The sequence below is a fragment of the Podarcis erhardii genome, assembly GCF_964252035.2.
Source record: "Podarcis erhardii genome assembly, chromosome: Z".
Taxonomy (NCBI): domain Eukaryota; kingdom Metazoa; phylum Chordata; class Lepidosauria; order Squamata; family Lacertidae; genus Podarcis; species Podarcis erhardii.
In genome coordinates this window covers 33,430,080-33,445,441 of record NC_138504.1, presented here as the reverse complement: position 1 = coordinate 33,445,441, position 15,362 = coordinate 33,430,080, and the positions used below count along the sequence as shown (strand labels likewise).

General features: G+C 45.2%; 1 protein-coding gene across 3 annotated transcripts in view; it reads left to right on the top strand.

The window, feature by feature from the left end:
* Positions 1-15,362, top strand: part of COL5A1 (collagen type V alpha 1 chain) — a 181,835-nt gene that overhangs the window by 84,556 nt on the left and 81,917 nt on the right. For all 3 annotated transcript variants that reach the window (XM_081846883.1, XM_081846885.1, XM_081846884.1), the window contains exons 9-13: positions 487-543; positions 4,465-4,506; positions 4,827-4,889; positions 11,099-11,173; positions 11,603-11,695. In XM_081846883.1, coding sequence (XP_081703009.1) covers positions 487-543; positions 4,465-4,506; positions 4,827-4,889; positions 11,099-11,173; positions 11,603-11,695 — 330 coding nt within the window. The remainder of the gene's footprint in view (positions 1-486; positions 544-4,464; positions 4,507-4,826; positions 4,890-11,098; positions 11,174-11,602; positions 11,696-15,362) is intronic.

Genomic DNA, 15,362 nt, shown 5'->3' with positions numbered 1-15,362 from the left:
AGAAACGAGGAGACTGGACTTCACAGTCCATGCTGTGTGGAGGTGAAGCCAGTGCCTTGGATTAGTGCAGTGGTTCCGAAGATGAGCAGTTGTGCCCCCTGGGGAGACAGTGGGATTGCAGTGGGACTAAGAGGCAGGTGGATTCTTCCAGGTGGGTTCTTCCAGGAGCCTGGATTACTTATTTATAATTGACTGGGCTAGAGTCTGGAGCAAAACACTTTCCTCGCTTCGTATTATGGTGGCCTAGTAAGCTGTTAAAAACTGAGATAGGTAGATAAAATATTTTCTTTCTGAGTTGTTTTTCCTAAAAGGATCTGTTTTAAAAAATATGTAGATGTCAGAGTCTCATTGGACAGATGAGATGTTCTGCTTCTGCAACACTCTGCTTGGTGGCAATCGATTTGGTGGCAATGAATGTAGCCAATGAAGTGGAGCAATGCTCATTGTTCAGTGAGTTCTTGCTTTTGTTTCCTGTGTCTGCTGCAGATTGGTGGGCCACGAGGTGAAAAGGGACAGAAAGGGGAGCCAGCCATAATTGAACCGGTAAGAGCTGTCGCTTTGCCTTTGCCTTGCAGCTTGAGAATTCATGTGGAAATTGTGCAATGATAACATTTAGAAATCCATCAATTTATCAAACCAGGGCAAGGATGGGGAAACCTCAAGCCTGCAGGTCAAATGTGGCCCTCTGGGCTGCTCTGTCTGGCTCTCAGGACAGAGGGCCTCGACCCATAATCTCCTTGAGTGTTTTTGCCTATTTGGAATATGTCCTTGAGCTGTGATAATGTCTCTTGCTAGCCAGGATGGGAATGTGTTTGTGTATTTGGACCTGCCCACACCTGCTGCTCCACCTAGGTTTTTTTTTGCTTCTGGCCCTGTCCACCACTAGGGCTGCCATATTTCAAACAGTGAAAATCTGGACAGAAAAGTTGTGAGCTTCCTCTCTCTTTTTTTAGTTTTGCCCAAAGTTGTTGAGCTTTTTGGGCAAAATCGCAAAAAAAAAAAAAACCCTCCCACCAAATTTTTGAGCTATTTTTATTTAAAAACTGCAAAAATGGCACTGCTGACATGGGTAGCTATACGGCTGGATTTTCCCGGACATTTCCCCAATTTTGGCCTGGACACTGCTGCTGACTGCAGTATTCTGGACGTGTCCGGGAAAATTCGGACGTATGGCAACCCTATGCACCGTTGACATATGACCCCTGGAAGGCTGCTCTGAGTAGAACGGAGCCCATGGACTGCATAAGTTCTCAACCGCTGAAATAGTTGCAAGAGGTTCTCCAGTAACAAGAAGGGATAACTGCAAAGCAATCTGTTCTGCATTTCTGTAGTTTGGTGGCAGGGTAGAAGTCTATCCTATCTTTCTGTCTTCTCCTTTCCCAGCCTCCAAAAGTTCTCTGCCTAATAATAATAATAATAATAATAATAAATTTATTATTTATACCCCGCCCATCTGGCTGGGTTTCCCCAGCCACTCTGGGCGGCTTCCAACAAGGATTAAAAATACATCAAATGTCACACATTAAAAACTTCCCTGAACAGGGTTGCCTTCAGATGTCTTCTAAATGTCAGGTAGTTGTTTATCTCTTTGACATCTGATGGGAGGGCATTCCACAGGGTGGGTGCCACTACTGAGAAGGCCCTTGCCTCGTTCCCTGTAGCTTTGCTTCTCGCAATGAGGGAACCACCAGAAGGCCCTCAGCACTGGACCTCAGCATCTGGGCAGAATGATGGGGGTGGAGACGCTCCTTCAGGTATAGAAATAAGAACATAATGGCCCATCTAGTCCAGCATCTTCTTATCACAGTGGCCATCCAGATGCCCAATAGAAAGTCCTCAAAGGAGGTGCAGACCACAAGAGCCCTCTCCCTGCCTGCAGTTTCCAGCAGCTGGTATTCAGCATTGCTTCCTCTGACCACGGAGGAAGAGCATAGTGACCCTGGCTAGTGGCCATCAATAGCCCTCTCCTCCATGAATTTGTCTCATCCTCTTTTAAAGACATACAATCTGGTGGCCATGCCTGCCTCCTGTGAGAGAGAGCACTACAGTTAAATTATGTGCTGTGTGAAGAAGGCCTTTGTTTTATTCATCATCTTCCAACACCCAGCTTTATTTGGATGTCCACATCTAGTGCTATGAGACAGGAAGGAAACTTTCATCATGACTTGCATAATATTATAAACTTCTATCATGTTGCCTCTTACTTACATTTTCTCTAAGCTAAAAAATCCCAAACGCTGAAACTGTTCCTCACAGGGGAGTCACTCTGACCTCCTTGATAATTTTCATTGCAATTCTGGTTGCTACAACATCTGGCTGCTGTCACCACTGTACATCTCCATATTGGATCTGACCTAGGTTCTGGACAACAGAGGCAGGAATGAAGTTGCAGAGTGCTTAGTGCTGAATAACTTCAGGCTGCAATTTGGAGATCCTCCCTTAAGGCTAAAAAAAAATTCCTGCAAGGAGAAGTCTAGAAGAAAAAATCCCTGCAAGAGGAAAACTAATACAGTAGGAGGGAGTGGACTGAGCTGGATCTTTTCTCTCTGATGTTGAAGTTCCCGTCTTTTTTAAATTTGCACAGAATTGTTTATGTGGGGGGACATGACAAAACAATGGCATCTGTTACATGCAATCTCAGGTCTTATTAAACCAATTCATAGAAGGGAAGGCCATCAATGACTACTAACCACAATGGCTACATTCTACCACTGCGGTTGGAGGCAGTCAACGCTGCTTCTTGAATACCAGTTGCTGGAAACCGCAGGAGGGAAGAGCTGCTTTTGCACTCAGGTCCTGCTTGCAGGTTTCCCCTGTTGGCATCTGGTTAGCCGCTGTGAGAACAGGATGCTGGACTAGGTGGGCTGCCTTTGGCCTGATCCAGCAGGCTCTTAGGTTCCTCAGCCCAGCTGCTTCCACACCCTTTCAATGGCTATTGCCTTCTCTGTTCCGTAAAAAGGAAAAAAAGCAACTCTGTTTTTCCAGCTCAGTCCTCCCCATCTAACATTTTCTGTACACTAGCGACCTAATTAACCCAGTTTTTTTCCTGGCAGACCAGCCAAAGTAACAGCAACCTTGTCTGACTTGCAAAGTTGAAAGGTCTCCGTTTGCTGCTTCTCCCTGATGATTTCCCTACAAGGGGAAATGAAGTCAGAACCAACTCCTCCTCTTAACTGTTTTCTAGCTGCCTCCCATTCTTCCCTCACCCCTGTCTCCGAGGGAGCTTGCAGCTGAAACACTAGTGTGTGTGTGTGTGTGCGCGCAATAGAGAAAAATTAGAGATGCCCTCAGCATGGAGGGGGATCTGCTGAAAACAGTTGCATAAGAATTTGGCAGCTCTGAGCAGGGTTTGAAAATGCCAGACCACCGAGAGGCTGCTAGAATGTAAACAAGACCAAATGCTTGTATTTTCTCTATCTCTCCACTGTCCAAAAAAAGAAACATTCTGGAGCTTTTTGCTTTTTTTTTTTTATTAATGCACTCCTTATCAGGCTTAGTTGCATTCCAAGCTAGGCTCGCTGGATGCCTTCCCCCTCCCCTCTTCAACTCCACAGAGGCCCTGCAAGTCACTACATAATACATTTACTTGAAGTTGAGGCCTTGGGTTTTTTTGGGTGGGTGGGGGTTGCATTTCAGCTGCTTACTGTACTTTTCAGAATGGCCACTGTGTGTGCCAGTTTTCTTGAGCTCAACGTGCAGCAGGATCTTGCAACCCTGTCGTTTTTGCAGTGCATAAGGGGGTAAAAGCAGCAGCTGCTACGGAGGAAGAACACAAGAAAAATAAGAAGTTGTTGGATTAAGCACCTAGTCCACCATCCTGTTCCTACAGTGGCCAGCCAGATGCCCCAAATGGGAAGCCCCCAGGCAGGATCTGAGCAGAACAGCAACTCTTCCCTCTTGCAGTTTCCAGCAACTAGGATTCAGAAGTGATTCTGCCTCCAGCTGTGGAAGCAGTACATAGCCATTGCGGCTAGTAGCCATTGATAGCTCTGACCTCAATGCATTTGTCTAAACCTCTTTGAAAGCCATCCAAGCTAGCGACCATCACAGCCTCCTGCAGGAGGGAGTTCCACAGTTTAACTATGCACTGCATGAGTAACTCTTTCATCTGTCCTGATTCGGCTGCACTATATGACTACAAGTTCTTCTGTTATGAGAGAGGGAGAGAATCTCTTCTCTATCCACTTTCTCCACACCATGCAGTTTTGTACAGTTCTATCTTACTCACCTTTTGTCTCAACTACTGCACCCTTTCCTCATAGGGGAGTTGCTCCATCCCCTTGATCATTTGGGTTGCCCTTTTCTGAGCCTGTTCCAACTCTGTTATTCAAAATATGCAATTTTGTACTATTGCAGAATTCAGTTTTTAGACTGCAGAATTTTTTATTTTTTTTAAAAAAAAACAAGTTTAGATTCCCCACTGGCCTGTTTGTTAAATGATTTCAATCTCTTTCTCTGTTTCAGGGGATGCTCATTGAGGGCCCATCTGGGCCAGAAGGACCAGCGGTGAGTTGCAAAATATGACCTATATATTCTGTGCTTTCCCCCTATTTTCTCTCACTTAGCACAACCTTGTCTCTTTGTGTGTCTTTTGACTGCTGCCTGAGTGCAGCTGTTCTCTGGGTTCAATTACTTCCATATGATGGGCATGGTTCTGCAAGCCTTGTGAGGTCAATTTGACCATGCTAAAGTAAACACATCCTTCTCATACTTTTCCTGTTCAATGTGTGCATGCATGCACGCGCGCACACACACACACACACACACACACACACACTTCCTTTTGTCTTGCAGCTAATTTTCCTTCTTTTTTCCTTCCACATCAGGGTCTTCCAGGTCCTCCAGGTACGACTGGTCCAATGGGTCAAGTTGGAGATCCTGGCGAAAGGGTGAGTTATCTTGCAAATTCCCGATGCTCAGAGCACAGGGAGTGAGCCCTAGTACAAAATGCTGCTGCTGTCTTTCTGCAAATAATTTTTCTGCCTTGATCTGAAATCACCACTAACCACACCTCTGACATTGACGGGACTGAGAAGATCTTCTTTCTCAAGGAGCAAAGTGACTGGGCAGGTTCACATAGGGAGATAGGTAGTTTGGGCCCAATTTCTCCACGGGAAGTTGTTCCCTAAGGAGATTCTGGCTGAAGCTGAATCAGAAGTAAATGTTCAAAAGTTGAGTTGAAATATGTTAGCATAAATCACGCTGGACAACATTCTAAGCAAATTTGATTCACACCAAAATTAGATTTCATGGGAAATGGCGGTTTCCTTTGCTGGCCTGCCAGAGCAAACTCAAGAAAACTTCTTTGTTACTATTATTACTACCCAGTGTCCAGATCATACTTGGACCACGACAATTGACATGGGCTTCTGTTGCAATACGATGCTTGCATTTGTAAGATAATGTATTTTGTTGTTTTTTAAAGCATGCTTAAATTGAGTTTTTGAACATAAGGAGAGCATGCTGGATCAGGCCCATGGCCCATCTAGCCCAGCAGCCTGTTCTCACAATGGCTGGACAGTTGCCTGTGAGAAAACAGCAAGCAGGACCTGAGCACAAGAGCCCTCTCCCATTCACATGGTTTCCTGCTATTCAGAAACATTACTACCTCCGGCTGTGGAGGGCACTGCATAACCACCCTGGCTAGTAGTCATCAATAGCCCTCTCCTCCTCCATGCATTCGTCCAATCTTCTTTGAAAGCCATCCAATTAGTGGCTGTCACTTCCTCCTTGTTCCCTGGATGCCATGTAGTTGCAGGGAGAAGGCTCCCTATGGGATTCTGACAGTGGCCAGCAGGAGGAGCTCCAGTATGCAATCTGTTTCTTCTAAAAGGATCCTCCCCACCCCTGCCATTGGTGTAATAATCTGGGATAAATTTTCTGCTCAGTTTGGATTATTTCCTGGGCTGGCAATTGTTTCTGCCTGAGGTTCAAAAGCAACTCTGGATGCCTTTCTTATGACACCTACTCTAAGCCCATGTGACATGGTTTTAGAGCTCTTGTTCAATAAACAATGCAGATTAATCTGCAGGCAGCAGTCAATATACCATGTTATATTGTGTGCGCATAGTTATATGCAATCGGTAATGCACAACACACAAACACACATTTCAGGTTGTACCTAGGGATGTAAGATGGTAAAGAGGAGACTGAGAGGAGATACATTGTTGTCTAGTCATTTAGTCGTGCCCAACTCTTCATGACCCCATGGACCAGAGCACGCCAGGCACTTCTGTCTTCCACGGCCTCCCGCAGTTTGGTCAAACTCATGTTGGTAGCTTCAAGAACACTATCCAACCATCTTGTCCTCTGTCATCCCCTTCTCCTTGTGCCCGCAATCTTTCCTAGGGAGTCTTCTCTTCTCATGAGGTGGCCAAAATATTGGAGTCTCAGCTTCAGGATCTGTCCTTCCAGTGAACACTCAGGGCTGATTTCCTTAAGAATGGATAGGTTTGATCTTCTTGCAGTCCATGGGACTCTCAAGAGTCTCCTCCAGCACCATAATTCAAAAGCATCAATTCTTCGGCGATCAGCCTTCTTTATGGTTCAGCTCTCACTTCCATACATCACTACTGGGAAAACCATAGCTTTAACTATACGGACCTTTGTCAGCAAGGTGATGTCTCTGCTTTTTAAGATGCTGTCTAGGTTTGCCATCGCCTTTCTCCCAAGGAGCAGGCGTCTTTTAATTTCGTGACTGCTGTCACCATCTGCAGTGATCATGGAGCCCAAGAAAGTAAAATCTCTCACTGCCTCCATTTCTTCCCCATCTATTTGCCAGGAGGTGATGGGACCAGTGGCCATGATCTTAGTTTTTTTGATGTTGAGCTCCAGACCATATTCTGCGCTCTCCTCTTTCACCCTCATTAAGATGTTCTTTAATTCCTCCTCACAATACAATAGCCATCTCCAAATATCCCAAGGGCTTTCCCATGGAAGATGGAGCAAGCTTGTTTTCTCCTGCTCCGGTGGGTAGGACCCAAACCAATAGCTTTGAGTTACAAGAGAGGAGATTGCTACCAAACACCAGGAATAATTTTCTGACAGTAAGAGCTGTCTGACAGTGGAATGGACTCCTTTGGAAGATTGTGAACTCTCCTTCATTTGGAGGTTTTTAAGCTGAGGCTGGATGGAGATGCTTTAGTTGAGATCCCTGCATTGCAGGGAGTGGGCTAGATTACCTTTGGTGTCCCTTCCAACTCTTTCAGTTCTATGATTCTGCTATGATTGGAGATATAAGAAGGCCTCGTTTTTCTTCCCACTTGCATTTGTTGCATGAAGCACCATTTCCCTTCCACTGCAGTTTGTTTCCCATGAAAACCAAACAACGGTTATTCATCTTGCTGTCTAGTGTGACAAAATCATGGCACATTCCTAGTTCCTCTGAGCACAGTGGTGGAGGGCGCCTGGGGTAGTGCGCCACAGGGGTGGGGTGCACCTCAGGGTCTCCGGGGTCTGCCTGCCTTCTCCCACTCATCTGTCCTACAGCTGGGGGGGAGGCATCAGTCAGACCGTTTGGGCAGCGCAGAGCCTGCGCACGCCCAAGTCACCGCTTCTCTCCCAGGAGAGACGCACAGCTCAGGTGCTCTGCAGGCCCCGCGGTAAGTGCCGCCTGGCATTTTGTCACCCCCCTCAGTGGTGACATCCGGGGCGGCTCACACCCACCGCACCCCCCTTCTTCTGCCCCTGTCTGGGCATATGCTGATGTCCAATGGTGGGAAGATGATTGTGCACCTTAGAAATGCAAACATGCAGGGATTCAATTTGTGTGAGATTGTATGGGAAAAATACGGAATAACAGACACAATCCTGCTTAAAATGTATATAGGAAGTGCAGTGTAAGCGATGGAAGTCAATCAATGAAATTTTATTATTATTTTCATATTGAGATATCTGAAGAATAAACTTGGAAGAAATTCTTCCAACATTTCTTCTTCTTCTTTTCTTTTTATTTTTTCTTCTTTTTTCTTTTCTTCTTTTTTCTCCTATGTTCCTTTTTCATATATATGTGCTTATTTGAAATATATATGTATGCATGTATTTGTAACATTTTGCTTATATTTTGTAACAATCATGGAGGGATTCAAAGAGACCTACTGGGTTTCCTTAGTAGATGAGTATTACTGTCACATCTGTTTTACAGCAATTGATTTAGGCCTGACACCTAGTGGCATCCTTGCAACACTGCAAGCAGTTTCTGGGTGATTGTTTTAGACTTTCTTAAAATTGAGCTGCACTGAACATTACAAAAATATATTTCGTTTATTTTAACCTTTCATTAAGTGGGTGGGGAGCGATACAAAACCCTCCCTAAAAATAAGTTATTTAATTGATGCTTTTGGGAGAGATTGCACCGTACCATATTTACAAGGTACAGGTAGTCCCCCCCATTTTAAAGTATTTTAAACATTTAAGGCACTCTCTGCATCTTCTCAAAGACTGCAATTCCTTGAACATCTTGGAAATGATGCCATCTCACATTGCATTGAGGAAATGTGGCCAGCAGGGGGCAGTGTGTGGCTCTTTCCACAGCTTACAAATGTCTGCATTCCCTGGTTGATACCCAGTTTTCTTTCTTTTCTTTAATTTTTTTTTTTAAATCAGCATCCTCCCTCTCCTAAAATTTCAAATTTTAGAGAAATTCCTCTCTCTCTGCTCCCAGAAATGAGGAGGAATCTCATCTGTGCTTTAGCTGAAGCAGGCCTGGGTATATCATGACCTCAGAGAGATAATTTTTGGGCTTCTTTGTTTCTGATCAGGTTTCCCTTCTGTCTGGTTCAAGACAATGTGCAACTGTTTTTTCTAAACAAATAAGTATGCTTTGCATCTATTAAAGGGATTACAAATCCCTTTATTTTAAAAGAAAAAGGAATATGGTGCTCATTCATGACATTGCAAAAGTATTTTTAAAAATCACAACAAATGCTCCGAAAGAATTTATGAGAAGAGATTGCTAGATCAGGCCAGGGGCTCATCTGGTCCAGTGTGCAAGCAGATTCTGAGCACAACAGCACTCTCTCCACTTGCGATCCATCCCTGGGATTCTATAAATAACACAATGGTGATGCAATTTAAGTAATTAATTGTGTTATTCGTGTAATTTCACCACAGTGCATAGTGAGATGAATAGCATAGCTTCTGGTGGAAGACGCATTGCAGTGGAATGGAAACAGTCCTGGATGTGATGAATACAGGGTGGAATATGATGCCTTTGTACATCCCTAGGAGAATAAACTTTATTATGTACTGAAGTTTTCACTCTGGGCCAGCAGGGGGATACTGTAGATAGTTTTCACTCAGGTCCACATATGCAAATAAGGGATTGAAAGTGATGTTCAGTGATTGGATAGTTACAGAAAGTTGTTACAGTTGCGTGGTAGTGGAGCTCTATATAAGCAGGCTGGCTGAACCCTTCAGTTCAGTTCTGTTCTGGCCTGTGAATAAACAAGAGCTGTTGAAGAATCGCTGTGTCTTCTGATATGTTCACCCACAACTTAGCAAACTTCATTCTGAATCCTCTAATAAGAACTGATCATACCATTGGTCCATTTCAATGGTGCATTTCAATGGGATCCAAATGTCCCTGTTTTCCAGGGACTGTCCCTTTTGTATGGCATCCAAGACCCCTATTTTTGTCCAGACCTACAAACCTGGCCAGTCACCTTGCCCCAAGAAAGATGCAGATGGAGGAGAAAACGCAGGCTTTTGGCCCAAAGATGGAATGGTTGTCTACCAACCCAATAACCCCTTGGACAGCAATAGGCCAGAAAAAGCCTGGGGTGAGACCTGGCCACTATAAAAAACATCCTGATCAAGTTGTGCTCTAGTCTGAAAAATCAGGCGATTGCTATAATTTGGGTGAGGGATTTGGGGAAGGGCAGAGTATCTGCTTTGCATGTGCAAGGTCCCAGACTGAATCCCCAGAAAAGAGACCTCCAACTTGAAACCCTGCAAAGCTGTTGCCAGTCAGTGTAGGAAATCTTGAGCTATCTGGACCCAAGCATCTGACTTGGAATAAGTTGGCTTCTTACATTGCTATTTAAATCTGCCCTTGATTTGGAACCATAGGGACTAGAACCTTGTTTATTTTTATGGGAAGGGATGTAGCTCAGTTGTAGAGCACTTCCCATCTTCCCAAGTTCAATTCTGGCATCTTCAGGTAGGGCTGGGAATACCCCTTGCTTGAAACCCAGGAGATTCTCTACCAGTCAGTGCAGACAACCCTGAGCTAGTTTGACCAGTGCTCTGACTCTCTGTCCTTTGTTCACATTATCATTTGTTTTCTCCCGGGCCTTCCTTCTGCTCCCAATCCTGTTGAGGGTTGGGTCTGTCAAACGGGTGGCACTGAGCTATTGCTTTTCCGATGCAGCCTCTTGTATTTACGACTCTTCGAGGGCCCAGTAATAATCTTCCCCACGGTTGTGACATGACAGAGCATGAAAGACTCAGCCATGCAGCATCAATCCTGCCTTGTAAGGAAGTCAATACTGCAGCTTGTCCTTTCGGAAGGGGCTGGGGCAGCCAGCTCCCTTGGTGGCTCCACCCAGCTGTGGGCCTCAATTCCCTCTGACTTTGTTTGGGGGAGGAGGGACAGGACTTGCACTTCAGGGCAGAGGAGGGAGAGGAGTGGGATTTGTTCGGTCTGCTTTTCAAAATAACATAAGAGTTCCCAGTGGATCTTCTGGTTGGCCACTGTGAGAACAGGATGGTGGATTAGATGAGCCCCCTTTGGCCTGATCCAGCAGGGCTCCTCTTGCGTCCTGAAGTAACATTTGTGAGATGGTTTATAATTTAGTGAATAAAGGAAGATTCACTATGACAGGGGTCCCCAAACTAAGGCCCGGGGGCCGGATAAGGCCCGAGGGACCCGTTTATCCGGCCCGCAGCGACCCCTGCTGCCTGCTCTTACCGGTGCTGCTCTGCACGGCTGCCCACTTCCGGGTCAGAGGAGCACCGGAAATAGTTTGTGCGCATGTGTGCATGCGCAAGCATTATTTCTGGTGCACATCCGGGTCAGAGTCTGCACCGTTAATAAACCCCAAATAGTTGCATTGTCCAAAGTTTTTAACACCTGTTCTATGTTCTGTTCAATTTGCAGGGGCCTCCTGGACGAGCAGGCCTGCCTGGGGCAGATGGTTTGCCAGGACCTCCTGGGACTATGTTGATGCTGCCGGTGAGCACCCGTTAACTGGCAATTTTGGCAGTTTGCAACTACAGTATAAAGACAACTTTTTTCACACAGGCACTTGCTGTTACCTGATACAGCATCTTAAGGTCATTTGGCTGTGTGGAGGAGAATTCCAGTGACTGTCAGTGGGGGGAAAGACCTGACTGTTGAAAGATGAGGTGGCAGAAGATTATTAGACCAGGTGACACACACGTCTTTCCTTTACAATCAAAAAGTAAATCTCACAGCCACTTGAAACAGCAGGTGGGGTTTTTTGCCCCCTACAATGTCCTGTTGGGAATGGTGCTACCAATCTACTCTCATTCCCAGCAGCCCTCCAGAAGTGAGATAATGTTGTCCTTCCCACCTCACCCCACCCCAAAAAAGGATGTCATTCTCCAACTGATCCTCTTCTTTCTGCTTTCTCCACTTCAGTTTCGGTTCAGCGGGGGAGGTGATAGCGGCTCGAAAGGCCCCATGGTGTCTGCTCAAGAGTCCCAGGCACAAGCCATCCTCCAACAAGCCCGGGTAAGTGACAGGCGCCACTTTGGCATGTGGGACACTGGGCCAGCTTCTCTCTACTTCGTTCGCATGGTGGTGGATGGCATAAAAGCAGTAATGAAATTTGTGTTCGTAAAACAACTACGAAATATATCACCCATCAGCTGATGAGCTCTGATTCCTGCATTGCAGGGGGTTGGGCTAGATAACCCTTGGGTCCCTTCCAACTCACCAGTTCTATAATTCTATGCTCAGCTGAGTATGCCAGATATAGCTGGATCACCCCTCAGGGAAAGGCTGTGTGAGCAGGGGAGGTTTAGGCAGGCACCTGCATGACATTAGTGTAGACATCTGCTTGCTGTTTGCTCAGGATGCATTCCAAAAGAAAGGTGCTACCATGCTAAACACCCTGCTTTTAATCAATGTAAGATGAATCTCAGGAGCATACAGCAACCCTAAGAGTGCCTCTCCTGAGAATTGAAGTGACTAGGCAAGGATACACAAGGTCAGGCATTCCTGGGCAGGGTTGCCAGGTCAGCAACTTACCAGCCTCTGATATTTCAGGATTCAAACCCTGAGACTTGGCGGGGGGGGGGGTAACCCAGGTGATGTCATTGCAGTGGACCCTGGAGACAGAGGTTAATTGGGAGAAGGGAGCAGAAGAGGGCAGACCCAGCCAGAGTGTCTGTGCTATAATTTGCAGTGCTATCTTGCCTGGATGAAGTTTTCAAGCTGCATTTGCAGTCTTCCTTTTAAAAATAATAATAATAAAGAGACTGTCACCCATAGTCCCTGGAGATGGAGGTTAATTGGGAGAGGGGGCCGGAGGAAGGCAACCCTCTACCACTTTGTAGCCAGCTCCTGGTGGGCTGAAGCTTGCAAATTATTATCAAAGGCACTTCTGCCCACCTGGAGATTCAAGACCTCCCCCTGATACCTGAAGGGGACCAGGCAAAGAGGGAAGTTTCAGGTCAGACTAGGAGGTCTGGCAACACCATTCATGGAAGTTTGTAGAACAGTATTGTCTGGCTCTGGAAGTCACTATTTTAGCATTCAAGTGGCCTGCTCAGATCCTAGGCTCAGGGAAAGGGCCATAGCTCAGGCACAGAGTATCTCCTTTATAAGCAGAAGGTCCCGGGTTCAGTCCCCAATGGCATCTCCAGGTAGGGCTGGAAATTTCCCCTACTTGTGGCTCTAGAAAGGCATTTCCAGTCAGCATTCCTGGCATTTCCTGACAATATGGAGTAAGATGGACCAAGGGTCTGACTCTGCATAAGGCTTCCTACTTACCTCAGCCCCTGTATTCAGAACTATGAGGACTAGAATCTTACTTTTTAGGGGATGGACCACAGCTCAGTGCCAGGGCCCAAGCTTTGCATGCAGAAGGTCCCAGGTTTGATCCCAGGAATTTCCAGTAGGGCAGGGAGAGACCTCCTATCTAGAACTTTGGAAACACAATGTCAGTCAGTGCAGATTGTACTCAGCTAGATGGACCAATGCTCAGACTCAGTGTAAGGCAGTTTTCTGTGTTCTGTGTGGCTGCATGAAATTTAAGCCAGGTCTCAAATCCCACCGATATCAGCTAATTGTTCTTTGCTTTTCACTTTATATATATTTCTCCATACTTTGGATTTGGCTTCCTAAGACCAAAGCAGTGACTTTCCCCCCATTGGCCTTTTAATGGTGGAGCAGTTTAGTTAAACTCACAGCACACAGCTCACTAAATTATCTTGCACTTCTCTCCGCTGCCGCTCCCCCTCCCCAATGCATTATGATTGCAGCCCTTGGTTGGATTTTAATTACTGGAGAACACAGATAATTACAGGTCTTTTAAGGGATTGAATTCTTGCAATGGAACAAATTTGTCCTGGCGACGTTATAAAGTGCGGACAGGCCCATTACCTGCCAAAAGATTTATTGACTCTGGCCTAGCTACATGACTTTTTAATTAGTAGTTGAAAACAAAAAACAAAAAAACCAAAGATCCCTAGACTGTGACAATTTCTGAAGTTCTGGATCCTTGCTCTTTTCATAGAGGGCAGCGTTCCCCAACAAGGCACTCTGTAGGTGTTGTTGGAATCCAAGTCCCATCAGCCCTGGTCATTGCCATCAATATTCAGGGGTGATGGGAGTTGTAGTCCAAATAAATATATAGGGAGCACCAGGTTGCAGGAAGCCTGGCATCAGGGTACAAACAAGGAGCTGCTATTCCTAGATCTGCTCTCTAGTCCCAAGATTCTACTCCTGTAAATGTCGCATTTACCTATTTATTACGTATTTACCGTATTTTTTGCTCTATAAGACGCACCAGACCACAAGACGCACCTAGTTTTTGGAGGAGGGGAAAAAAATAAATTTGAATCTCAGAAGCCAGAACAGCAAGAGGGATCGCTGCGCAGTAAAAGCAGCAATCCCTCTTGCTGTTCTGGCTTCTGGGATAGCTGCGCAGCCTGCATTCACTCCATAAGATGCACACACATTTCCCCTTACTTTTTAGGAGGGGAAAAGTGAGTCTTATAGAGCAAAAAATACGGTATTTATTCCATAAAATGTATGTGCCGCACGATTGTAAAAAGAATCTCAAAGTGATTTTAGAAAAAGATAAACTGATAACAATTCTTACTAACAAAAGTTAACCACAATAATTTAAGACTTTTGAAAAGCTGAATTAACAATAGGTATATATATATATATATATATATATATATATATATATATATATATATATGGACTCAAACACACATCAACTTTCTGAACATCTAGGGTGGCTTTTCTAAGCAAGAATATTTCTAGCGGGCACTGAATAGACTGGTGTCAATAGGCAGGGAGGTCCAAAGTCTAGGCGCCGCCGCACTAAAATATTGAATTCATACAAATGCGGACAGGGTATTTATGCGGCGGCCCCTGTAATAGCGTCAATTCCACTGATCAAAGTGATCAAAATAAAAAAATTCCCTCCAGTAGCACCTTAGAGACCAATTAAGTTTGTTATTGGTATGAGCTTTCGTGTGCATGCACACTTCAGATAACTTGGTCCCAAGTTGTTAAGGGCGTTATATGCTAATGGCAACACCTTGAATACGGCCCGGTAGCAGATCAATAACTAGTGCAGATCTCTGAGCACAGGTGCTACGTGGTGACAAGGCCTTGCTCCTGTCAGCTATCATGCTGCAGTATCCTGCACTAACTGTAGCTTCCAGACTGAGCAAAATGGAAGCCCCCACATATTTATCGTCAACACTTTCACCAAGGTAGTGTCCAAAATACTATATAATGTATTTATATAATGAAATCAATAAATACTGGTTGGTTAATATGAAAGGAAATGATTCGTAATTGCAAAGGCAGATCCATGGAAGACAGTTTTCAGAAGAGTTCTAAAAGAAGGTATGGTTGGTTTCTGCCAAACTTCCACTGGTGGGGAGTTCCATTGGGCAGGGCCTGCCACACTGAAGGCTCCCTGTTTACCCCCCCCCCCCCATGTTTTCTTGAGGCTTAAAAAAAAAAGTCCCAGCTGCATTCTGATTTTATCATTTTAACTGACAATTGGGATAGCATATAAATTGTCTAGAAAAGGAAAGTCGCTGGGTTTTCTAACCAATGCTTTTCCTACGCAGAGTAGACCCCTCAAAATTAATGGAAATGACTACCTTAGGTTGATTCATTTCAGGGGTTCTTCTCTGAGTAGAATTTA